Source organism: Cherax quadricarinatus, chromosome 80 (genome assembly GCF_038502225.1).
Source record: "Cherax quadricarinatus isolate ZL_2023a chromosome 80, ASM3850222v1, whole genome shotgun sequence".
NCBI classification, from domain to species: Eukaryota; Metazoa; Arthropoda; class Malacostraca; order Decapoda; family Parastacidae; genus Cherax; species Cherax quadricarinatus.
In genome coordinates this window covers 12,598,471-12,624,719 of record NC_091371.1, presented here as the reverse complement: position 1 = coordinate 12,624,719, position 26,249 = coordinate 12,598,471, and the positions used below count along the sequence as shown (strand labels likewise).

The 26,249-nt window shown below is 37.1% G+C and overlaps 1 protein-coding gene across 7 annotated transcripts in view; it reads left to right on the top strand.

Annotated features, from left to right (window-relative positions):
- Window positions 1–26,249, top strand: part of Liprin-gamma (liprin protein kazrin) — a 537,537-nt gene that overhangs the window by 404,473 nt on the left and 106,815 nt on the right. For all 7 annotated transcript variants that reach the window (XM_070102133.1, XM_070102129.1, XM_070102128.1 and 4 more), the window contains 3 exons: window positions 5,267–5,479; window positions 13,178–13,305; window positions 13,974–14,153. In XM_070102133.1, the coding sequence (XP_069958234.1) occupies window positions 5,267–5,479; window positions 13,178–13,305; window positions 13,974–14,153 (521 nt within the window). The remainder of the gene's footprint in view (window positions 1–5,266; window positions 5,480–13,177; window positions 13,306–13,973; window positions 14,154–26,249) is intronic.

The window sequence follows — 26,249 nt, the reverse complement described above, 5'->3', positions numbered from 1 at the left end:
ACATTGAATAATAACTAAATGAATAATTACTAAATTAAAAGTATAGGGTGTGTGTTTTCCTATTGCTTTCGACTTCTGAGACACCGTCAACCTTAGAGGTAAAAGACGTAACAAGCTTAACAAAAATTATGTACTCATTGAGTTGTTTTCGCAGGGGTTGCAACATTTCTCTTCAGTCCTCATCATCGAATTGGCTAGGCAGACATTTACTTGTATTTTTTTTTACCGTGTGATGAGGGAATTCAGGTTTGATCCAAGGAAAATGAGAGACATAGGCAGCTGCAGTTCCTCGACTCAAGAGTTTTTTTTAACACACTTCAGTAAATCTTGTGAAGGTTGTGGATAGGTGTAGAAGTTGACTTTGTAAGCCCACTATAAACACATGTATAAGCTAGAAAAACAATGACAGTCATTAAACATGTAAATAATAGGTAATCGGAAGATTTGACTTCCTCTCAAGGAAAGCGGCTAAAGAACAACAAGGTACAATACAGTGACTGGAACAATACACAGATAACCCGCACATAGGAGAAGGAAACTTATGACGACGTTTCGGTCCGACTTGGACCATTAACTAGTCGCACAGCTAAAGTTGTGCAAATTTTGTGTGTCAGTCACGAATTCTGCACCACAGTACATGGTACACGTTTGATAGACAACCTAAACTAACCTTGCTAAATGTACGTATTGTACAATAACTTAATTTCTCAACCCTATCTAAGACGAGGCTAGTCTTTAGGTGAGCCAACAATACTAAAAATATTTATTATAATGTATGTGAGTCTGCAGTTTATGGCGCTACTCTGTATCATAGAAGTCTAGCCACGAGTAAAAACAAAAAAGTGCGAATGATTACCTTGATCATATTACACTGTGAGGGCGATCTCTGACCACAGTAATTCACCAGCCTGAGATTACTTACCTAGGAGTCTTTGATATATGCTAATACACGTGTTGGCAGATTTCCGACTACGCTGATTTCTTGGGGATGAATCAGCGCTTTTCACTAGCGATTTGTGTGTTGCTTACTTCCCATGGCTGGTGCAGGTGAACGGGTTTTGATGGGAGAGAGGTGACCTCAAGGCATCTCAGATGTCAACCACAGGAGCTGCTGGCTCTCCACCACTGCCACCTCCTGCCCCGCCACCTTCGTCAGTTGTGCTTGGTTCTATCTCGTGATGGTCAGCTGGGGTTGCCCGCTCACCATGGGGAGGCACATTGTACAAGACGTTAAGGAGAGACTGTTGTAAATGAAAGCTTATACGATATGGATCTGCTATTCTGATCATATTACGAAGTAAATTAGTGGATACGAAGGTGTTTTGTGTCATAATGACTTGAAAACATCAGACTGAAACCAATTATACATTTTAAAATTTAAATTAATTCCAAACTATGTTGACATTATTAATCCGATAGCACAAAACATTACACATGGAATCTTGTTTTTTGTGGAAAAAAAAAAGTTGAGAGCGAGCATGAAATTTAAGCTTTATCTGATTGTGAAAATACTTAAAAGAATGCTATGTAAATTCAAAGTTTTAGATACGAATTATGAAACAGGTTGTATATTTCTTGGTCAGCCGAACAATGCAGAGGCTAACCAAATTAAAATGTGTGATGAGGATTGTTAATCTACAGTGATTTTTGTTAAACATTTTAAATCTGACAGTCTGGTGACACTAGTGATTCAGATTACAGTACAGTAAAAAAATTGTCTACGGCCAAAATACTAATTCGCTGCATCTTTCAAAATGGGAAATAGTGTTGGTTTTTATGCAGTTTCACATGAACTTAAGCCTAATAGGGTGAGTAGTCCAAGCCTTAGTGATTTAGATGTTCTCACTAACCCAAGAGGAACCGACAACATCCAGCGGTTATCAGTAACTTGTCTCGACACTGAATTTGACGTCTCTCGCCCATCATACATGGAAACAGCTAAATCAGTGGACATTAATGCCACTGTCTCTACCCAAAGTATTGGCTCCTTCGACAGTGAATTTTCTGTCAAGTCTTGTCCTGAAGTCAGACGGAAAGAAAGAGCAGCCAACTTTAAGTCTTTTTGTCAAAGAAACAGCATAGGTCTTGTTACTGAGATTCTCAAACTGCGTAGCCATGAAAACTGGAAGGACGGAGACAGTAATGCTTCTAGTCAGCCTTACGTAGATTCATTAAATGAAGTGTCTGAGTCAGTAAAAATTAAAGATGGCGATAACGAAACTGCAAAACCACACTATTTAGAAACCTGCATAGATGAACCCACGTCTAAGGATCTCTCAGGGCAACCCCAGGACACAGGTGACGACACCCACCCACACAATTTTATTTCAACACATTCAACTAAAGTTATCAAGTCCCTTTTATTAGAACTTCAAGAAGAAGTAGACTTTCCTATACTACCGTCGGCAGGTATCACCATGAACACACTGGAGGATGATCTTAACAGTGGCCGTCCTGTTGTTTACACTGCGACTAATGCAGCCGATTGGAGACTTGGTACTATTATCGAAGAATCTGTAAAACATCAGAATAGACATTTGGATACTGATTCTGAGGCACGCATAGCCAATATGATCTTTGATAAATACAACTCGAGCGACGATGAAGATGATATAACTGTGGGCAGTGCTGTAAACGCCACTGACATCGATGCAGAAAGAGTGAAAGAGGAAGGGATCCAAATGTGCCTAGAACCATATGAAGACAAAATTGAGACGATCGAAGAGTGTCTTTTGAATAGTAGTGATAGTCACGTGAGTACCACTGAACAAGTGAGGCAGGAGAACGGCGAGGAAAGTGCTGGCAGGCAGCATCGTGCTGATCTTACCACTGTCATTGGTGGAAACCACAATATAACATATTTACGTTTTGGTGCAGGGCTAGAGGATGATGTGTCCAGTGTTGTGGCATCAGAGTACTCGCTGTGTGGCGATTGTAATCACAAATCTGTCATTGCGGAAGATACACTAATAAGCGAAATACATCTGATCGTAAATGAATACAAAACTTCGAATAATGAACATATGTTGCACGATGGAAAACGGGAAGAGGAGGAAAAGGACTCCTCGTCTTCAGAAAATATGAATAACAAACAGCAGGAATATTCCCATGTGAATGTCTTGCTTGATGGAGAATCATTAAAAGATTGTGCCAGGATATATAATAAGGAAAATGAGAGTGAAGACGTGAGTGAATTATATGACGAAACAGCGGTAGAAGTAACTGAAGTTAATGAAAGTTGGCGACAACTTTACGTGCGTCGAGCCTCGGCTGGTGCTCTAAGTAGCCTCGTTACTGCAAACACAGGTATACGCTTGATAGACATTGTTACTGCAAACTCAGGTACGCTTGATAAACAGTTACTTCTAACGCAGGTACAGTTTTGAGAAGCTTCGTTACAAATGTACTTAGTATAACAGATTAAATAGTTGTTATCAACATTTAGACATACCACTGCAGTTTTGCGCTTATGTTAATTGGTTATTAATCTGTAGCGTCATTATAATAATAATAATAATAATAATTATTATTATTATTATTATTATTATTATTTCTACAAGTATCATACAGACCAAGTTGACAGCAGCTCGTAAACTGTATATTGTTTTATTTGCTTCAGTGATTCTTTCCAAACCTTTGCAACCAATTCCGTTTGTATTAAGGTTCATAGGACACTCATTGTCAATTATTGTGCAATGGTGTATAGTGGTTAGTTCATTTCTGATGATTTTATTATTGTTCATTATTAATTGTAGCACTCATTGTCGATTGTAGCACTTATTGTCGATTATAGAACACCCATTGTAGATTATAACATTGTCGATTATATATATAGTACACTCACACTTAAGATCGAACTGGTGGTCAAGACCACACTTTCCCCTCCTGTCACAAATTAAACGAAGATTCCTTTCAATATTTTTGTGCAGCTCTATTCCTTCGAAAGGGTTCTTGATGCTGGTGAAGGGCTCTTGATCAGAGGAATTAGAGCTATAAATAACAAAAAAGGCACAATACCGTGACTGGAACGATACACAAATAACCCGCACATAGAAGAGAGGAGCTTACGACGACGTTTCGGTCCGACTTTGACCATTTACAAAGTCCAAGTCGGACCGAAACGTCGTCGTAAGCTCCTCTCTTCTATGTGCGGGTTATTTGTGAATTAGAGCTAGCCTTAATTCTCGAATCAAACCTGATTGCCTCTCATATCCTAGGCGTTGTATGACGCATGGGAAACGTATGACTCATCAAGGGCACACATTATTACGTCGTATTGTCCGTATGTACAGTATTTTACACAGAGCATCAAGTTTATTATTATTATTATTATTATTATTATTATTAAGCGTTAATTAGTCCAGATGTTTTGCACTCCCAAAATAAATACATTACTTTCGATATCTCCCAACATAATTTGCTTAAGATATATGTATTGTAAAATTTAAACTAATACCTGAGTTACGCCGAGTAGTAGTAAACTATAGCCTAATAAAATTCTGGCATCTGTGTACAAACATTTGAAATTATGAATTTTATTTTTAGTGGCGTCGTGAACTGCGGAGCAACTGGGATCCAGTTAGTACAACATAAACTTGTATTAGCTATGTATTGTCACTGGTTTTGTACAGTCATTGACGGGTCTTTCTCAAGTTTGATTATTTTATCGATGATTTGAACGACTCTTCCTCAAGTTTGATTATTTTATCAAAAATTAGAACGGGTCTCCCGCTAATTTGATGATTTTGTTGAATATTAGAACGGGTCTCCCAGGGCCCGGCTGTGAATCTCTGAAGGGGGCCCCACACCGTATACGTTTTCTTATGATTTTTTTCATTTGATTTTTTTTTGGGTAATTTCAACAAATTTTAGTTTATTTAAAAAATAATTATGTGAAATTCAGTTAGACTGGGGGGCTTAGCTCTCCCCCCCCCCGAGCCCAATAGCAATCTTGTTCCGCCTTGCAAAATTTCTCGTAGAGGCCTTGACCATCCCGTCTCGTGTTTAAATTTAAATCATTGTTGAGACTAGTCCATACAGTTGGAACACCCAACGTAGATGTGCTTTATTATTGTTATTATTATTATTATTATTATTATTATTATTATTATTATTATTATTATTATTAACATGCCTAAGACCTAAATTCTTAAACGTCGTGCCTAGCGAATAGGTAATCAAATTTGATCCAAAGAGAGAGTAGCTCAAGTTCCTTGAATCAAACATTACTGTTTAAACTGGTGTCAATAATGCCTGTTACCCACAGATCACAGTGAGAGCTCGAGTAATCAGCTGGTGGAGGAGCTGTCGCAGCTTCGTCTGGAGAACGAGAAACTGGCCGCCAGGAACCGTTCCTTACAGAGTGAAGTGGAGGAGTTACGCAAGGTGAAGGAGAACAAGGTGGAAGAGGATCTCCAACTAAAGCCTCGAATCAATGAAATGACAATAGAACTTACACATGCGAAGGAGGCGCTATCAGGTAATTGGACCCTTATCTTAATTATGTGGAGAGAGAAAATGCAGTCACTAGGACATGTTTATTGAACACGTTTCAGTTCTAGGACCTTGATCACTCTCAATGTGACCAAGGTCCCAGGACCGAAACATTTCCAATAAACATTTCCTAGTAATTGCATTTTGTGACCTCCACTACTTGTCGGTTTCCCGTGGGGGTGGGGGTGGGGGGTCGAATCCCTATGTGATCGCTTATACACGTTGGGTAAATTTGTAAACCACGATATATGAATGTCTTTAATGTACATCATATAAGCTCAGCCTTGATTAGTGATAATTTGTTTCTTAGTGTACAGACATTGCATTAATTAATGAGCCTGCTGGACCATCGACACATGGTCTTGGATACATAGAAAGACTTAACAAATACTGATGTAGTATATACAGACTTTGTAAAAGCCTTCCACAGATGTAATCAGTGCGGTGATGGCTTCCATTATGACATTTTCCAGAGCATTGTACAGACTGGCCAAGCTACATATATTCCGAATATAGAATTTAGTTCGAATATAAATCCTTTGAACTGTACTTCCTAGAATGTAGACGAGAAAAATATAATTTTTGCTTGGAAAAATCTGGAACGATTCATCCTAGATTTGCACACCAAATAATTCCTTATGGAAGCTAGAGGCTCACCAACTGTACCAAGTTCCCCTCCGAAAATCGGGAGTGCAGTAATTACACTTAGAGATAACTCATTAATTGTAAAAGGACCAAGACTTTTCAACAGCCTCCCTTTAAATATAACAGACGACTAGATGTCTTCAGGAGGGAACTTGATTGAGTTCAAATCGGCCCCTGTGGTGCCTATGTTGGGCTGGATACAACCAACACCCATAAGTTGATTGATCAGGTCATCAACCGAGAGGCCTGATCTGAGATCAGGTTGCAGGGGCAGTGACCCTCAGAAACTCTGCAACTATTATAATATTAATGGTATACAGTACATGATGAATAAGACACGTGTAACCTCTGGTTACACGTGTAATAACTGGAGATAGTAGATGAGGAGACAGGTAAACTGAATCACCGTGTGCAGCGCTAACATGTTGATTATCTTGTCTCTTGAAGTTGGAGCCTGGCTGTCTCCGTTCACGTAGCAAGCAGGTTAAGTACCTGGGTGTTAATCGACTGGTGTGGGTCGTATCCTGGGGGACAAGATTGAAGGACCACAATGGATATAAAAAATGATGCACTGACTTTTTTGGGTTATACTGGGTGGCTAACCCTCCTGCAGTGCTGGATTTAGATGAAGAGAGGCCCTAGGCTATCCCACTTGTGAGGCCCCTCACAATTCCCCACCCTCACGACTAGATTATTATTATAATCAAGGGGGAAGCGCTAAACCCGGAGGATTATAAAGCGCCTGGGGGGGGATGTGGAAGGCATTCAGGCTTAATTCGGGGAACTGGAGCACAGATCCAATTCCCTAAATCAAGAGCCCCTCACCAACATCAAGGAACCTTCCTTGCTCACGACTAGAGGAAAACGAAGAGTTTTAAACAAAATTCAGTGAAGCCGAGGATGATGACGGGTTTTTAAAATTCCGCAATTCACAGTGCCTCCTCTAAAGGACATAAAATGTTATTGTTAAATACCGTAGTGATTGAAAAAAATCATAAATGTTAAAATTAACACTGAGAAACTTTTGCAATAACCGAACTTTGTAAACATTTTGTGGAATAAGCAGGAAGTTTTAGGAAAATGAAATTGTAAGTTTACTGCATATTCTTTAAAATACGTATATTCTTTAAAATACGTATATTCTTTAAAATACGTATATTCTTTAAAATACGTATATTCTTTAAAATACGTATATTCTTTAAAAATACGTATTAAGAAATAAAGAAACTACAATCACCAGATACACTAAGACTAATAAAAAAAAAAATTTTTTTCTAGCGTTCCTCATAGCAAAATCATCCAAAAGTTCGTCAAAATTTATTTGTCTAAGTTTGGACAAATAACAGTTTCAAATGCAGACAGCTTCTCTTGAGACATCGTGGCTCTTAATTTATTTTTAATTCTTTTGAGGCTTGAAAAAGACCTCTCTTCCCAGCAGTTAGTGGCCATTAAGCTAAGAAATAGCTGCAAGATTACAGTGCGTTATGACAGAATGTGTAAGAAAGGCCAATGAGCGTCAAAAATATTATACACCATGACCGGAGGCCTCCTAGATTTTGAGGCCCAAAGCTTCAGCCTACCAAACCTATAGGGAAATCCGGCACTGCCCTCCGGGTTAAAAATCCGAACAAAATCTTGCCTTATTTTAAGGGCTCTTAATCCAAGGAATTGGAACTACTCGTTTTAAGTCAGATGTGATTATTTCCAGTATAACACCATTGGGTTCAACTCTTCCCCGTGAACATGATCCAACTCTAGTTGGCTGCTCGTTCTGTCAGTGGTGGGTCAGTCAGAAGACAACAAACAGCATGACAACATTCGTACAGGGATGGATGACATTTAGCTGTTCATGCAGAAAGTTCATAGTTATGCAGAGGAATAATGGTGTTTTAACCAAGGATAACAAGTTAAATAATGAATTATGCAGTCTTGGATTATCCTAGGCAATTTACACATATGTTACTATGTGTGACTTTGTCAATGGTCCAAATCGGACCGAAACGTCGTCGTAAGCTTCTCTCTTATGCGCGGGTTATTTGTGTATTGTGTAACTGTACTTACGTGTACCTGTATCTAACTAAATATACTTACTAGAATGCTACACAAGTCAACTGCTGCTTATTGTGCCAGTAACAACACGTAATTCAGTCAACCAAATTAGGACAACCTCATTGTGGGGTTACTAGGAATTATATTGCACGTTGCAGTAGGTGCTCGTGGCTAGGTTGATAAGTAAGTTTATTTAGGTACAGGTGCACTTAAGTACAATTATCATACAAGTGTAAATTACCTCGGATAACCCAAAAAGAGTCAAAGTGACTTATTTCCATTGGGGTCCTCAGCTTGCAAACTGAGTGACTGGGGATCACATGGGTGAAATGTGTACTTTTAAAATGGGTGGCATCCAGGGGGAGATTAAAAGACCCCAAAACAAGTAAGACCATCAGTCTTCGGTAATGCACATACTTTACATTCTGGGTTACTACCCCTCAAGGAAGGTTCCTTGATGCTGGTGAGGGGTTCTTGATCTAGGGAATTGGATCCTGTGCTTCAGTTTCCCGAATTGAGTCTAAGTACCTTCCATCCCTCTCCCCAGAGGCACTGGATAATCCTATGGGTTTAGCGCTCTCCCATTATAATAATTTTCTGGGTTACTAACTCCCCTTTAGCGCTTCCCCCTTGATTATAATAATAATAATAATAATAATAATAATAATAATAATACTAACTCCCCAGGTTAAAATTTCCAACAAATTCTTACCGTACAGGGTTGAATTTAGCAAGAACTATGTTTATCTAACTTCTTTTTGATTATAATAATAATATGTTTACCTAACAACCGTCAGTAGGATGATTTTTCTGTCAGTATTTATCGTACAAAATGAGTTCTAAAAATATATACATTATAATGGAAATAAGTCACTTTGACTTGTTTGGGTTATGCTAGGTAATTAACACTGTAATGATTGTACTTATGTGTACCTGTTCCTCAATAAACTTACACTTAGTGTAGAATTTCTCTTATTATAGACCGTTTCACTTCTGGTAGAACTTTTTCCAGTAAATATCTTGATAAAACTACATGAGAAGAAATGAAATGACATTGACAATGACAAACTTTGTTTCTGTAAAGTACATTGTACAGTTGATGTAGGTTAAATTGACATGCTTAAACTACTCTATATTTATAAAGCTCCTGATGATGCAGAACATTTTGGATATCCTTAAAATTAACCAACACCTACTGAACAGTCATTTAATTAGGTTAGTTTACTTGACTGCTATAGTTTGCAATCATTAACATTTCATGTAATAATTTTGTTAATGAATACTACTGACATTTTAATCATTCATGTAAGACTGTTATAACATTTGTAGTGGTGTATATCATACTTGTTGACAATACTTGCCATTAATCAAGTAAAAAGTTCAATAAAAAATGAAATAATTTTTACTATTGTTTAGTAATAATAGTTAAGAAAAGATTTTGTTCAGATTTTTAACCCTGAAGGGTTTGCCACCCAGAATAACCCAAGAAAGGCTGTGTCAACGAGGGACTGTCTTGTCTTATTTACATTGGGGTCCTCGATCTTGTCCGTCAGGATGCAACCCACATCAGTTGACTAACTCCCAAGTACCTACTTGCTTGCTAGGTGAATGGTGAAAACAAGCATAAGGAAACATGCCCAGTGTTTGCATGTTGCTGGGGATCGAACCACAGACACTGAAGTGAGAGCATCACCTACCAGGCCTACCAGTTGTTTTCCTCTTGACAATGAACTGTTACATCTGTCATGTATATATTCTTGTGTTCCTGTGAGTCTGGCAACATAAATTATATTCTAAAACATATTTTTAAATATATTTGATTAATTGATCAGTAAAACTTTCATTTTTAGATAGCAAGTTAGCTTAAAAATGATGATTAGTCTACAGTTGGCAAGAGTATTAGAAAGGTTCAACTTATTGGAGGAAAGGTGAACTGATTGCATGAGCATAGGTGTTGTTAATACTGCAAAGAATAGTTTTAAGAAATCAGAGTTTAGATATTTTGAGGCATACTGCTTGTAGAGATAAACAGGAGAAAAATAGGTATGCTAATAGTAACTCAGGTTTTAAAAACTCATCATTTGAGAGTGGGTTTCCTCTCATAATACATCCCTGGGGGGGGGGGGAGGTCACACTTGCTGAGTTGCTAAACAAACATTAAATAAAGAGCGTTAAGCATAGCTTTGGTTTTCAAATAAAAGTTTATGAAACATTGTCAAAAAGGAACTAACAAATGTGCTCGAAGCCAGAACACTACAGACAGGAACTAGGAGATCCATCGTAATGAAATGTGTCAAGTTGAACACATGTATGGAGAAAGTAACATTGTCAGTAGACTGCAAGATGTTACTGTTAGACTAAGGCTGGAACAGAAATGCAATATCTCTGGCAGTACGGTTTGTGTGGAGATGTCAGTGACAAAATGCAAAGTGTGTAAACAGAGACTGGGCCATACATGGAGCATTATATATTAGTGTCCAAGTATCTAGTCTTTCAGAGACACCTCCATTCAAATCTTACAGCATATGGCAAAATACCTCATTATTAATGATAAGATATCTAAAAGATTGAAGTTGTATCCACATTTTGCATTGACTAGATGAACAAACTGTCTTTATAGAGATTGCAACCCAGCTATGACTAATATTTTTTTGTTTTTTATTGTACTGTAGACCACTTTGTTATAGTGCTTCTCGTAACAAATTCATAAAAAGAACAGGATTATCTCGTCTAAGGGTCATCATACACAGGGTTCACTCGAAGAAAAGGAGTCTGTTAGGTTTCTGCTTTTTTATTAACAGTATTAATAATCACTTTAAGTTTCTATTATGAATTAAATAATTCAATCTTTAAAACAGAACTTCTCATACCATAATCACTATGAGTAAAACATATATCAACCTTATTATCACATCACTTATAATACATTAAATATTTGCAACTTGCTCTAGACAGAGTTTCTAGCCTCCTTCACGAGGAGTCAAAAGATATATACATGTATATGTATGTACAGACACAGACATTTACAAGCCTAAATGCCACACTGACACAAATAGCAGAGTTCTTCCTTGGGGACCATTCTTCATTAATTTCTAAATCAGTCTATAAAAGAAGTAACACTTAGACTCGATTGCTTATTTCTAATTTCTTCAAGAGTTTCTACACTGCCTTCTCAGACTGAGCTATACCCTAGTAAAGGGCTTCCAAAATACTGGTAACTTCTGGGGAAATGTAAGGTGACTTAGCCCCTAAATGGTCCAAATGTATATATACGTTCTCTCGCATAGCGTCCCAAACGTATATACATGTATATGTTTTCTTTGTCATTCATTCAACATTGCCACGATAAGCCTGAGTCGCCTAGACATGAGAGAATGGGTGTGCGCACTCACTGTGTGCCATATTAAAATAATTGGGGATGCCTGGGTACCATATGCTCTTTTTTCCTATTAAAAAAAAACTTTTTTCTCTCTCAAAAAATTTGGGGCACTATGCGAGTGAATGTATATATACATTTGGACCGTTTAAGGGTTAAAGCCAGGTTCTCCACTAGATGCTTCCTCGACTAGTGGAAGGTGAGGACTGAACAAGGTAAGGCTTTACCAGCCAACCTTGACTGAGTAGGGGTGAGTAGCTCAAATTGTCTGCTGGTGCCTAACCATGCCGCACCAGCAGTTTGGAATATTTAAACATCCTACCTATGTACGAAGCTAAACAATTTATGGCCAGATAATATAAAGCAAAGCAGCCTTATTTTAGCTACTGGTAAGGATACCAATAATATACTTAATATTAAGTGAAACAGCTGAAATTGTACATTAAACAACTGACCCTTTAAAAAAAGGCGTAGCAACAACTAAATGAAGAAATTATAAAATACAAAAAGATCAGTGTTCCTTCCTAGTGATATAACAATGCTCAGTGGGGTTTCACAAAGACCCATTGTGACCTCTGTAATAGTGTTTTTTGCACTACCACTCACAGGATGAGCTGCAAGTGGTGAACAATAAACTAGCTTGTTAGGTAAGACACATATGCAACAGTTAGGCATCTTTATTTCGAAACGTTTCGCCTACACAGTAGGCTTCTTCAGTCGAGTACAGAAAAGTTGACAGAAGCAGAAGAGACTTGAAGACGATGTAATCAGTCCATCACCCTTAAAGTTTTGAGGTGGTCAGTCCCTCAGTCTGGAGAAGAGCATTGTTCCAAAGTTTGAAACAGTATGTTTCAAACAATATGTTTCAATATTGTTTCAAACTTTGGAACAATGCTCTTCTCCAGACTGAGGGACTGACCACCTCAAAACTTTAAGGGTGATGGACTGATTACATCGTCTTCAAGTCTCTTCTGCTTCTATCAACTTTTCTGTACTCGACTGAAGAAGCCTACTGTGTAGGCGAAACGTTTCGAAATAAAGATACCTAACTGTTGCATGTGTGTCTTACCTAACAATCTGTCGGTATTTTATACCATTTTAATGTTCAATAAACTAGCTGCTCAGGCAACTTGACTAACTAAATTTCCTGGGCTGCTGCCTGGAGTACCTGGGGCCATGTACAGTATTTCTTACACGAGACATGTGCCTGGGGCCATGTACATCCTTTCATAGATGGGATAGAGGAATCTTGTCTGTGGGCCTTGCAACACGACAGTTGTGTTGATATCTTTTTTCTACTCTATTGTGGGATTATTGAGAGTGCTTGAAATCCCTTGAACTGTATTCTTTAGAACATAGATGAGAAAGATGCATCATAATCTACAGTTGGAAGATTCTGGAGGGATTGATCCAAAATACCTCTGGTGAAAAGCAGGGAAGAAGTTTCTTCAGAAATTTTAGTGCTTAACTCTGATTTAAATAAAGAAATACATGTACAGTAAGGTATATATAGTGTGCTGTATATACTATTTTATTGATATTTTATCTATGTAAATTCATCATGTTTAATTTTTAAATTTTCACTAAATATGTGATTTTTTTCCTTCTCTCCAGCCTTAAAAGCGGATAGGAAACGTCTGAAGGCAGAGAAATTTGATTTATTGAACCAGATGAAGCAGTTGTATGCCACACTAGAAGACAAGGAAAAAGAATTACGGGACTTCATTCGAAATTATGAACAGGTACATTTAGGGTGTTGATTGTTAAATACAGTGCGTTGAATAGTTACAAGGTTGATGATAGTACGGTGGTATTGTTGGTAGAAATAATGGCCAGTGTTGTTGCTATAGTACTGCAGAAAAAAATATGGTTTAACCTAATAACTTGTTCTGAGAGCACTCTGATTGAAAGCATGATAAAAATGTCTAGATAAATCCATAGTGTCTGGGCTGTGTTCAGTATTATGACATATGATTGAGACTTACAGGTTTTTCTTACAACCTGGTAGATAGTGCTGGCTGCTACTTCCACAATACTGGAAAGAAGACACATTGTTTGGCTTATTGGGTTACCCTAGGTTAAATTCTACATAATGTACTTTGTAAAACCATTGTAAAAGTTTCAAATTATGCATGAGGCCAAAATACTATAAACAAACTTGCATATACATATTTGGTTAGTGTACTCATGTCAGTGCACTAAAATTTTTACCAGTTACATAGATAAATTGTCTTGCCCTCTCCATTATTTATACACACTGCTTCATGTAATAGAATGTCACCTATCATAATTACAATAAAATATGATCATTTAATAATCTTAGGATTATACACTTATTACTTCAGATAAATAACACTTTAATTGTAATATCATTTCATTATTTGTTCTGGCAAATGTTTACCGTCGTCAGCGCATGAAGGAGAGCGATGAGTCCCTGCGCCACCTTGCGGCAGAGAGAGATGAAACAGAACGAGAAAAATGGAACATCCTGAAGCATGCTAGGGATGAATCAGAGAGAGTTGTCAAACTTTCTGCGCAGCTTGGTCTCAAGGAAGCTACTGTAAAGAAGCTTCAAGAAGAACTTGAAATGGTATGAATTTCCTCTGAAATATATCAGAATTAGTTATGAATATCTTAATTTGCTGTAAAAAGTTCTTTGTAATATTCTAAGAAAACTTAGACACAGTATAGCGTACAAATGAGTGCTACAGTATTATACTGTATAATACGTTACTGTAGATCAGGGGTGGGCAGAGTACAGCACCCGGGCCGCTTCTGGCCCATCATTGTCTTACAACAGGAAGAAAAGTAGACTTAAATTTTTGCCAGCCATTGTTTCTGGCAACAGGAAAAATGAGAATTTTTTCACTTCCAGAAATGGTTAATTTTTACTGCATCCTACTCGTGTATTTGTGTCACATTTGACCAAAATTCTTTACCAGGATGAGCTTTCTACTACCACACTTGGTGTCATTTGTCTTTCTCCATTTCACAGCTTATTTAATGAGAAGCAAGCATTCTCCTTGTACTTCTCAGTGAAGAGAGCATTACTGTGATTTATCTGTTGTCTACTTGTGTTTATTTTTTATGTCATTTTGCAAATTTGGTATAGTATTTATATCATCCAAAAACCCGTGCATGCCACTTTGGAAATGAGTACACTATTTCAAACAGAAAAGTGGAACACTGAATGCAGAGTAATCAACTAAGGATAATTTTTTTTTTATGTATATTTTGCCCCTATGGGTGGAAAAAGCCATGCTTAATTTCCAATGATTAGAACTGAAATCTCTGTTTTGAGAGTAAGCATGCAGGCAAATATATGAATGCTACTGATGAAAAAGTAGCCAGAGTTGATGAGAGAATTGCTCAAATGCAAAAGGAGCAAAGCTTTTTCATAGAAGAATTTGCATTCCTGAATAATGTTACTCACAAAATTGCCGAGAAACAGCAAACCACCTCAATGAAGAATTTAAAGGATTTTATGGTTAATACCACTTCTATAGTATTTTTGTGTGGATAAGAAAACTCGGCTTGAGAAAATTGTCGTGTTTAGACAATACTGCTGAGGACCCGTTTCTTCAGTTAAAGTATAGAAGTAAGCGATTTGTTAATATTTTTCTCTATATGACTGAGAGATACAGACTGGGTGATAAATTTATTTGAGTTGTCATTTAAACTTTTGAGCTCTCAGAACTGGTATCAGTGAAGTGAAAGACGACAAAATGAGAAGATTTATGCGAGTTGAAAAACTGGCGAATGTTCCTGATGATATAAGCCCACATCTGACAATTTAAAAATGTCCATTTGCTAAAAAAAAAAATACTCTCAAGAACAAGAGAAACAAATGCTGAACAAAATATTTCCTTAAACTGCATTATTTACTAAGAGGTCCTCTGAAGTTTATTGACTTGCAATGTAATCCATTGCATTTAGAGTAAATATAATCAGTTTTGCTTCTCAGGTTTTGTCTTTGTTATGCATTTTCAAAATTAAAGACTCAAAATAGGTTCTTCAAATACTGCTGACCACTTCAAGGCAGTACTAACTATTTCATCAGTAGAGATGATGCTTGACTTAACACATCAGCACTTTTTTTTCATTGGGTGAGCTTCTCAAATTATCATCAGTATGTAGATTTATTCTTTGAGTAAATTTGCTCAGTGATTTATTATTATTTAAACTAGTTTTTATTGATGTCAGTTATTTTTTTTTGTATGGACAATTGCAAGACTTGATATAGAACATATAATGAAGTACAGCGGAACCTTAACTTACGAGTGTCCCAACATACAAATTTTTCGAGATACGAGCTGTCACTCGGTCAATTTTTTGCTCTGAGTTACGAACCAACATCCAAGTTATGAGCGAGCTTCCCCCGCTTCCCCCACAACCCACACACCTCGCTTGCTTATCTATGATTTTATGCTTTAATTTCATAGACATTATCATCTTTTTCGTCTCAGCACTGTCCTTTGCACTTACTTTCTTAGAACCCATGGTTAGAAAAATGAAATTTGGTAAAATAACTCTACAAAATGCAAACGAAACATGGGAGAAATGCTTCCACGGTGAGGTAAACAGTGCACTGAGTTGGCGGTGTTCTAAAGCTCTTCGTTGTTATTGGTCACAGACCGGGCCGCGGGGGCGTTGACCCCCGAAACTCTCTCCAGGTAAACTCCAGGTATACTAATTATAATAATTATTATAATAATTATTATTATTTTAATAATGAGTGAGCTTTAGTTCCCTAAATTAATAATAATAATAATAATAATAATAATAATAATAATAATAATAATAATAATAATGAGGATCTTCAGAACACTGCCATGAGTTGGTGCATTGAATGCAAAACATCCGCTGAGCAGTGGAAGCATTTCTCTTGTGCTTTGCTTGCATTTTGTAGAGTTTTTTGCCAAATTTCTTTTTTCTAACCATGGGTCCTGAGAAAGTAAGTGCAAAAGAGAGTGCTGAGAAGAAAAAGATGATGATGTCCATGGAATTAAAGCATGAAATCATAGATGAACACAAGTGAGGTGGAGGTGTTCGGGTCATGGGTTGAGGGCCACTGACAGTGTACGTGGCTCTGCCTACTTCCACCCTCCATCTCTTCTCCCAGGTAAATATGTACGTACACTTTACAAAACCAACTTATTTCTTTACATTCTCTATTATGCTTTTATACAATATTTCTTATTTATAAATACAGTGGACCCCCGGTTAACGATATTTTTTCATTCCAGAAGTATGTTCAGGTGCCAGTACTGACCGATTTTGTTCCCATAAGGAATATTGTGAAGTAGATTAGTCCATTTCACACCCCCAAACATACACGTATAAACGCACTTACATAATTGGTCGCATTGGGAGGTGATCGTTAAGCGGGGGTCCACTGTACATTGTGTCATTGTTTTCCTTATGAAACTAGTGTTCCAGTGCAGTTAGCCTCACAAACACTCCATTTTCAGAAGGGGAAGAATGGGAAGATATGGTCAGTGCAGGAGCGGCAATGGCCGCCACCACTCATCACACGATACATTTTATTCATTCTAGAGTATTTATCATGTTTCCATGTTATTTATATTGTTTATTATGTCATATAAGATGAATCGCGATAAGTAAATAAGCCGTAGAGTTAATATTAGTGTCATATTGAAGTATTTTGTCCTGCCTCCCAAGACCAGGAATTCCGCTGGAATGGATTAATGGCATATCAATTAATTTAAATGAGGAAAATTGATTTGATATACATCCAAGCAAATTGAGTTACGAGCTAGGTCACAAAACGGATTAAACTCGTAAGTCAAGTTTCCACTGTATTAACATGCAGTGTGTGACATGAAATAATTGCTGAAATAATTGCCCATCCTTAATGTAGCATGTACCGTATGTAAAACATGCTCATGTGCAATCTTGCATTAGTGAACTTAGGAAGTAAATTGGAATTATAAGTACACTTTTATTCCTTGATCACGACTGACAAAGCTGTACTGTCACCTCTGTCATCAGTCTGAATTTCACTTGTATGTCATTAACCACAATATATTGTATAGTGGCTTTGATGGTGAAAGGAAACCTGTAGTATTTGTGGCTGAAAAAATCTCTTATTTCATATGTTGAGTTTTTCAGTTGAATTTGCAAGTTGATTACTGGTCTTATTTCATTGTTAAACATCTAGTCTTAACAGGGTTCTTACTCTGGAAGGAGTACTTCCTGTTATCTGTTCGGCATTTTACTTGGCAAGGTTGTAGACTTGTAGATCAGCAGACTGCAAATAAATCAGGCTGTTGTACAGACCTGTGTTATGAGCCAGCATTTACAGACCACACATTTGTGTGTATGGTAACAGTATTTACCCCTTTAGTGGTCTTCTGATGGACAAATCCTGTGGCTCTTGGCATCCCTCATTTTTTCTTGGTGAGATTTTCAAGGTAAATTTTGTACTGTAGCACAGTCTTGACTGTGATTGCTTTATAGGTACTGCATATTTCATAGTTTCATTACTCTGGAAGAGGAAGAATTTCTTGTTATCTGTCCTTCACTGTGGTTTGTCAGCAATGGAATTGTTATTTCATGTTTGTTTTATATTGGGCTTTGCCAGTGGCCGTGGTTTGTATTTACAATTTTATATTCGATATACCAGCCCCCTCCCACTGAGGTAGGGTAACCTGAAAAAGAAGAAAACTATAATTTTTTCTTCTTTTAACATTTATTAATTTATACAGGATATGGGGTTAATATTTACAAATATTTGATGCATTTCAAGTGTTGTGAATTAGTTGCTCTGAAAAATAGACAATAAATTCATACTAGGCAACCCAAAGTAATATCCAGTATAAAGGGGTGTTTAATGAGTGTAACTTAAGCAATTATGATATCGACTGAGACAAAATAATCAAGGAGCTATCCAATGTCTCTTGAGAAATTATCCTGAATACTCTAACCCGAAAGAAAACCTACTGTAGATTTTGTTAGCATAACCATAGCACGCACGCACGCACGCACACACACACACACACACACACACACACACACACACACACACACACACACACACACACACACACACACACACACACACACACACACACACACACACACACACACACACACACACACAAACACACACACACACACACACACACACACACACACACACACACACACACACACACACACACAAACACACACACACACACACACAGACACACACACACACACACACACACACACACACACACACACACACACACACACACACACACACACACACACACACACACACACACACACACACACACACACACACACACACACATATATATATACATACATACATACATATACACCCACCCCTCTTGTGTAACAAAAAATTCCTTTTAGTAAATAATAATGTCACTACTATCCTTAGTTAAAAACTTACCATATTCTCTTTCATAAAAGCTCAGAAGTACATATGTATAGAATTAAATTTATTACTGATAGGGTACCAAACATTAACTTCTTTTTTCACACTTTATTTTTTGTACAGTTTTAGATAGACTTGGGTAGATTATGGGTGTCTCACTCTGCCTGGATCTTAGGTGGAAAAGTTCATCTGTCTTGTTTGGGAGGACTTGTTTCCTTTTCTAATTGTGCTCAGGTTAAGGCAACATTTTCTTCTTGGACCCTGAGAGGTAGAGCTCCATGTAGTGTAAGCTTTAATGATTCATATAAACCCCCAACAGTAAGAAGTTAAATTACCGGGTCAATACCTAGATAACAAAGTGATTTTCAGTACCCAGATCTAGTACACATCAAGGAAAGTACACAAGGAAAGTACAAAGAGCAGAGGGCAATTTTTTTTTTTCAGAGATTTTCAGTGATATATGCTCAAATTAAAGGAGTGCCTTAATTCTGGTGAAGCATACTTGATCCAAGGAATTACAAGTACCCTTCTCTTGGATCAAACATGAATACCTCTCATTCTCCAGGCACTGTATGACCCCTATGAGTAGTTCTTCTCCATGAGTATAATATATATAATATTCTAGGTTACACTTCACTTTGTACTGCAGTACACTGTGTGTGCTTGTGAATAAACTACCAGCATTTAAAACCAATCATCACAGCAAAGAGCTGCTTTAAGAATCATCTCAAGATTAGACAATACCCCCTTTCTCCAGCCAATAAAAATAAGTAAACTGCTGAACATACAGATCATAGGTATGGTGTGCTCTGTCTGTAGAATCTAGAATAAAATATTAGCATAGAGATAAAACTCTCCACAGGGATTTGTAATGAAAAATAGAGGGTATAATGCAAAAAATTAGCACACTTAATATCCCATGTATATGGCAGAATCTAAGCAGAAATTCCATAGAAATGTCCAAAATTGTTTAACACACTCATCTGAAGAATTTTAAAATTGTTTGAGAGTAATACATTTAAAAGTGAATGTCATAAAATACTTCTTCAATATGATGCAAGTTCATTTGTGCAGGATCATAAAGCTTTATACTGTAGATAATTGAACGTAACCAGTATGCTACTTGACATACAGTACAATGTATTGTAAATGGTTTTACCATATTTATATAAAAATAGGTTGTAAGTACAGGAGTCCTACCCCACATATGCTACACATCAACTGACTTATGTTATATCACACACCACATTATCTCTTGTCAAATAATTTATAAACCCCATTTTCTTTAAACTAGTCTTTTTTATACATAACACTTATATAGAATTCTTATTATTCAAGCATTTGCACTGTATAACCTCCAGGAGTTTCTGGCATTTTTTTTTTGTGAATATAATATTAATAATACTCCAAGCTTTGTAATATTGACCCTATATTGCAGTAGTTTTAACTTTTTGTGCCAAATACAGTACTGCACAATTATAATAAATATTGGTACTATTATATATGTTAATATTGTTTATTATAAAACCCTATTTTATCTTTAGTTCTGTCTAAAATTTTATGCATTTTTGGGCTTTTTAATAAGTACCAAGACCACCATCATAAGATGTCCAAATTTTTAAATGTAATACAGTGTTTAGAAATTAGCAATTTATCATTCAGCAATCTTCAGCAAGCAATCTATGGATCAATATCCCAAGCACCAGTAGGAGGTATTTAAGATGGTTGAGGTAAGGGATGTAATTGACAGGATTGTTTGTAACGTCAGCTCATCAATCCTGTAGGACACAGTATGGTGAATCAGTGAAAGAATTTGTGACTTTTGTCAGCAAAATGAGGCAGGAGGCATTTGTAGATTATGGCAAACATAAGATGTTGGTAAGTCGTGTGAAAAATAAGTGTTTTGCTTTTGTCATTGGATGTGCCACTGAGCTAGATGTAAGGGCGAGGCCTAGAAGTTACATAGTCTTGGCTGAGGGGAGGCGGGGACTGCATTTGGAGAAAAATTTGTATGTGGTAACTTTGGTGGCAGGCAGTATGAGACAGTTGCCTGACTTGTCAAACTCTTGAAAGTTAGACTTTGGACTTGCAAGGCCAGGGATCAGATCTCCAGATGTTGTAAGACTGCTTCCATTGTGGTGTGCTAGGGGCCCTGATTAAAAACATGAAAATTGAGGTTTCCACGAGGAGTTTCATGTGGTTAACAGTCTTAAATAGAGAGCCCTCCAGATTGGTTTGCCACCAGGAACCCTTCTCTGGTGATTGAGGGAGAAAGTTGCCACACAGTTTTCAAAAACTAATTAGTGGGAGACTGAGGTTATGCAGAGACTAGATATTGATGAGCAACCTGGTTTTCCAAGACTCCTGCAGCTGATTTTACTTTAACCCTTACTGGCAGGTGGTGATCACAAAAAAAAAAAAAAAGAATTGATGAGCCTCAAAACAAATTGGATTCTCAGCATTTGTGCCAGTTAAAAGGATGCCTATTTTGCACCTACACCATTTAACATGGTATACAGTGTCCTTGTACACTCATAGACTTGTGGTCAATGTGTTTTTTTTTTTAACCAAGTAGAACTGGAAAAGTCAGGTGATAAAAAAAACCATCCATTACTCTATGGGGAAGGTACAGTACTGGTAACACTGCACTCCCAGTGGGCAGTTTCCAAAGAAAAAAAAAGCACACAATGCATGGATGCATGTGAGGGAGGTTTAGTGATGCCATTGAAAAAAATTTCTGCACGTACTGTACAAATCTGTTGATGACACCCTGCTGTATGATTTTAGCATTGAAACTTTTTTTAGGTGCACAAAAGGATTTTCTTGTACAGCAGGAATGTTTCTCCCTGCAGTTAGAGAAGTTCAAATTTTGCTTGCGGGAATTGAAATTTGTGTTTCTGCCTGAGATCAGAGAAGTACTTCCCAACAGAAGGCACGCTAAATGCTGTAAAGGACTTTACAATGCTGTACCAGTTCACTATCACTGGCACAAATTAAGCAATCAGCTTTCCTTATTCATGGTTGCATCATTTGTTATATAATCATTTAAAATGCTAATCGATAAGATTATACAGTTCTGTACCTGTATTAAGACTAGCAGTGGCATTAGCAGCTTGAATGATTTATAGAAACTATCTACCGGAGGGCAAAGGGCTGAGTAGTGTACCAAGATAAATTCTGACTAGCAACAGCATCACTGCCTTGACAAAGGACATTTGGCTTGTTGTCCTGCACTACTTTTGCACATAAGTAAATACATGTACCTCATTCTGCTGCCCTGAAGGCTGATGGCAGGCTTTGTGTGAGAGCTGCTATTATGTATTGAGAAACCACACGTGTGCTGTATCTACATACTGTAAAATGTATTGTCTTTGCAGCCACAGTGTATATGCAAATTGCAGTGAGGCAGTTGCATGAGTTTATTCGCAGAGACGCAGAAAAAGTGAAAGACAGACATAACTGTGCAAGAGGCAGTTGCATGGGGAAGGAGGTGAAAATGGTGGGTGTAGTGCTATTACTGAAGCAGCATGTTAATAAGACAGGCAGAATCATGTCAAGCCTAGAGGAAAGAGCTAGTATGTCATAACCAGAAATGATGAACTTCTAACCAGAAAACAGAGATGCATAAAAAGACTAGGCAATACAAAGCAGTCAGTCCGGGGTCAGGGACCATTAAGACATGAATAAGCGGCTTTTATCTCTAGGTCACTTGCTTATCTGAGCAAGCATGCAGCCTCTTTATGCAGTGCCTGCACTCTGAAGGAGGGATGAAGATATGTTGCAATTTTTGAACTGTAGTTTCTGCATGCTTCTGGCAAGACAGTGATTCCCTTCCTACCTCGGTGGGAAATGACCGATGTGTAAAAAAAAAAAAATCAAATTCCTCTAGTGTGGTGATTCTCATCACTTTTCAAACATTACTTTTGTGGTCTAGCCACTATCTTGCAGATCCCATGTACTGTATTTAAAATAAAAATGGAGCTAATATTTGATAACCTTTTGTCCAAAATATTGTACATTATAAATGCATGTGCAGCACATGCTGTTTCCCACCAAAATTGGGTGACCCAAAGAAGAAAATGTAAACAAACCACAGAATGGGTGGGGTTTGAGCCCACGGTGAATGAGTCCTAAAACTCCAGGCTAGTACCATCGTCTTATTACAATTTTGTGGATCAAGAAATTGTAAAAAGTAAACTTTTTTAATTAGTATATGGAAAAAATAACTAGCTCCTTGCTCCCATGGATATGAAAACATTACGGGAATAAGAAACTGGGAAAGATAAGTGTATATTGAATATTAATGAACAATTATAATTGTATAATTATACAATATACCTTCCAGAGTGCAAAATGTTTAGTATGCTTGCATTTCCTACATAACACAAAACAATAAATAAACAACTTTTTTTGTTTGTATAGTATACAAAGTCTAGTTTACACAATAAAATATTGTTAAGCACAAAGAAAGGCACTAGCATGCATGGGCATTTCAGGCAGACTAATACTAATGCTTACAGCCAACTTTGGATTAGACATACATTAGTGGGAGGTAAATTTTAATTTATTACCGGTATACTATTTACTGCAATATGTACAAGCTTTGAAGAAAGGCTGAAAACACTGAAGAGCCCCTCATTCTTGACAACCAGCTCAGCGGTTTCTTCTAACCATTCTCTCGGATCTAATAGAAACTGATAAGTACTTTGAACTTCAGGGTTAATATCTTGGGACCACAGCTCATACAAGATAAATAGAGGTCCACGAGCTTGCCTCCCGTAGAGTTAAAATAAGTAGGCATAACTGCCTAAAAAGATACGAGAAAATAGATGCTAATGTTAACCATGGAATGGGTGGAGTTAGAACTCATGGCAAGTGAGTTATAAAACTCTAGGTTGATACAAATTTTCTATCACCACAGAGAGGGATAATAAGAGGCCACAGTTGTAAACTGAGAAAACTGTGGCACCAGAAGGGTATTAGATAAGATTTCCTCACAGGGATGTGGCTTAGCGCTTCTTTTTTATTATAATAATAATAATCCTCACAGGGAAGTAGAACATTGGAACGATATCCATAGAGCAATGGAAAGGTATCCATTGAACAGTGGAAAGGTATCTATAGAATAGTGGAAAGGTATCCATTAAGCAATGGAAAGGTGTCCATAGAGCAGTGGAAATGTATCCATAGAACAGTGGAAAGGTATCCATAGAACATTGGAAAGGAATCCATAGAACAATGGAAAGGTATCCATAGAACATTGGAAAGGTATCCATAGAACATTGGAAAGGTATCCATAGAACAGTGGAAAGGTATCCATAGAACATTGGAAAGGTATCCATAGAGCAATGGAAAGGTATCCATAGAACATTGGAAAGGTATCCATAGAACACTGGAAAGGGATACATAGAGCAATTGAAAGGGGTCCACAGAACAATGGAAATGTATCCACAGTAGAGCAATGGATAAGGATCTGTAGAAGAACAGTGGGAAAGGATCCGTAGAAGAACAATGGCAGGGGATGCAAGAGGTGGTACTAAATCTTAAAAATAAAAAATTGGTGTATGTAAATTAAACACTGATGATTGGATATAAACATAGCCTTACTTCTGTCAAAACTCACTCAGGTTAAACATAAGGAAGAATTACTAAAGTTAAGGACATAAAAATAGGAAGACTGTGATGGTGTATACCATTTAGACAGAATCTATTAAAATAGGTAAGAATAAAAAGGAAAGATTATATAAAAAATTGTCACCAGGCTGAATGATTTAAGAAAGCAGGATCATTTGCTTTCTCCAGGGTAACAGGGCCAAACCCATTTATGAAATAGCTTATTAGGGGAAACAAAAAAAAAAAAAGGATTGAAATAAGGAAAATGGACGAAACATTATCTAAATTTTTTTTATATGCAAATAAAGATGGAATAATCTCATACAGACTAGCACTAAGGAGCATTTTTTATGAAAAGAGACCTGACACTCTGACTTTAACCAAACTGGAAGACTACATTCTAAACGAGGTAATGTTCAGGGTAAGTAAGTAAATTTATTCAGGTATACACAATACATTTACATAGAATTATCATACATAGCAGCATATGTGTAGAGAACCTAGGATAACCCAAAAAAGTCAGACAGAGTGACTTATTTCCATTGGGGAGGCTACTGGTGAGTGTCTTGATGCCAGTGAAGGGCTTTTGATACAAAGAATTAGAGCTACCCTTCCCTTGGATCAAAACTGATTGCCTCCCATTTCCCAGGGACTGAATGACTTGTACAGGTTAGTGCTTTTCTGTGAGTGTAATAATAGTAAAGAAACAATTTATGAAAGGGGCAGGATTGGCACTATTGGTAAAAGAAGCTTTATTAACTACATTAACCATTTGACTGTTTAGACCCCAAATCCTGAAGTGTCTGTCTATGTCGCAAAATATTATAATTTTTTTTTTTTCTTATGAAATGATGGAGAATCTTTTCCCGATAGTAATGACACCAAAAGTGCAAAATTTGATGAAAAACTTATGGAATTACACTCTCACGAAGTTAGTGATCTCAGTAATATAGTATATGCATCGGCAATTTTGCTCTATTTGGCCAACTCCATTGTTTCAGTTGACCAAACTCATAGCTATTTCTTAAGAACTCGTTTGTTCTATCGATTGAGTACAAGAAACCGCCCATTTACCGATTTCAACTACCCAATAAAGTGGTCAGAAATTGGCAATTTGGCCAATTTCACACAAACCAAAAAAGAGGCCATTTTTAAAATAGGGCCCAGAATAAACATTGCAGACATTCCTGGCACTAAAATAACATTTTCTCTGTTCATTAGTCACATCTCCAGGCCCCTGTTATATTACTCTTGCTTTCTATTTTGAATTTTTATTCACACATAAAATAGAAGATTTACTGTTATACAGACTACTGCATTATTGTAATACAGTGGACCCCCGCATAACGATCACCTCCGAATGCGACCAATTATGTAAGTGTATTTATGTAAGTGCGTTTGTACGTGTATGTTTGGGGGTCTGAAATGGACTAATCTACTTCACAATATTCCTTATGGGAACAAATTCGGTCAGTACTGGCACCTGAAAATACTTCTGGAGTGAAAAAATATCGTTAACCGGGGGTCCACTGTAATTGTATAAATAATGTCAACCAATTCGTGACTGCGTATTAGAATGGCTAGTTGGACACTTATTGGACGGTGATGTCATTTGTTTACTCCTGAACATCAGCAAAAATCGAACATTTCTGCTACTTTTGA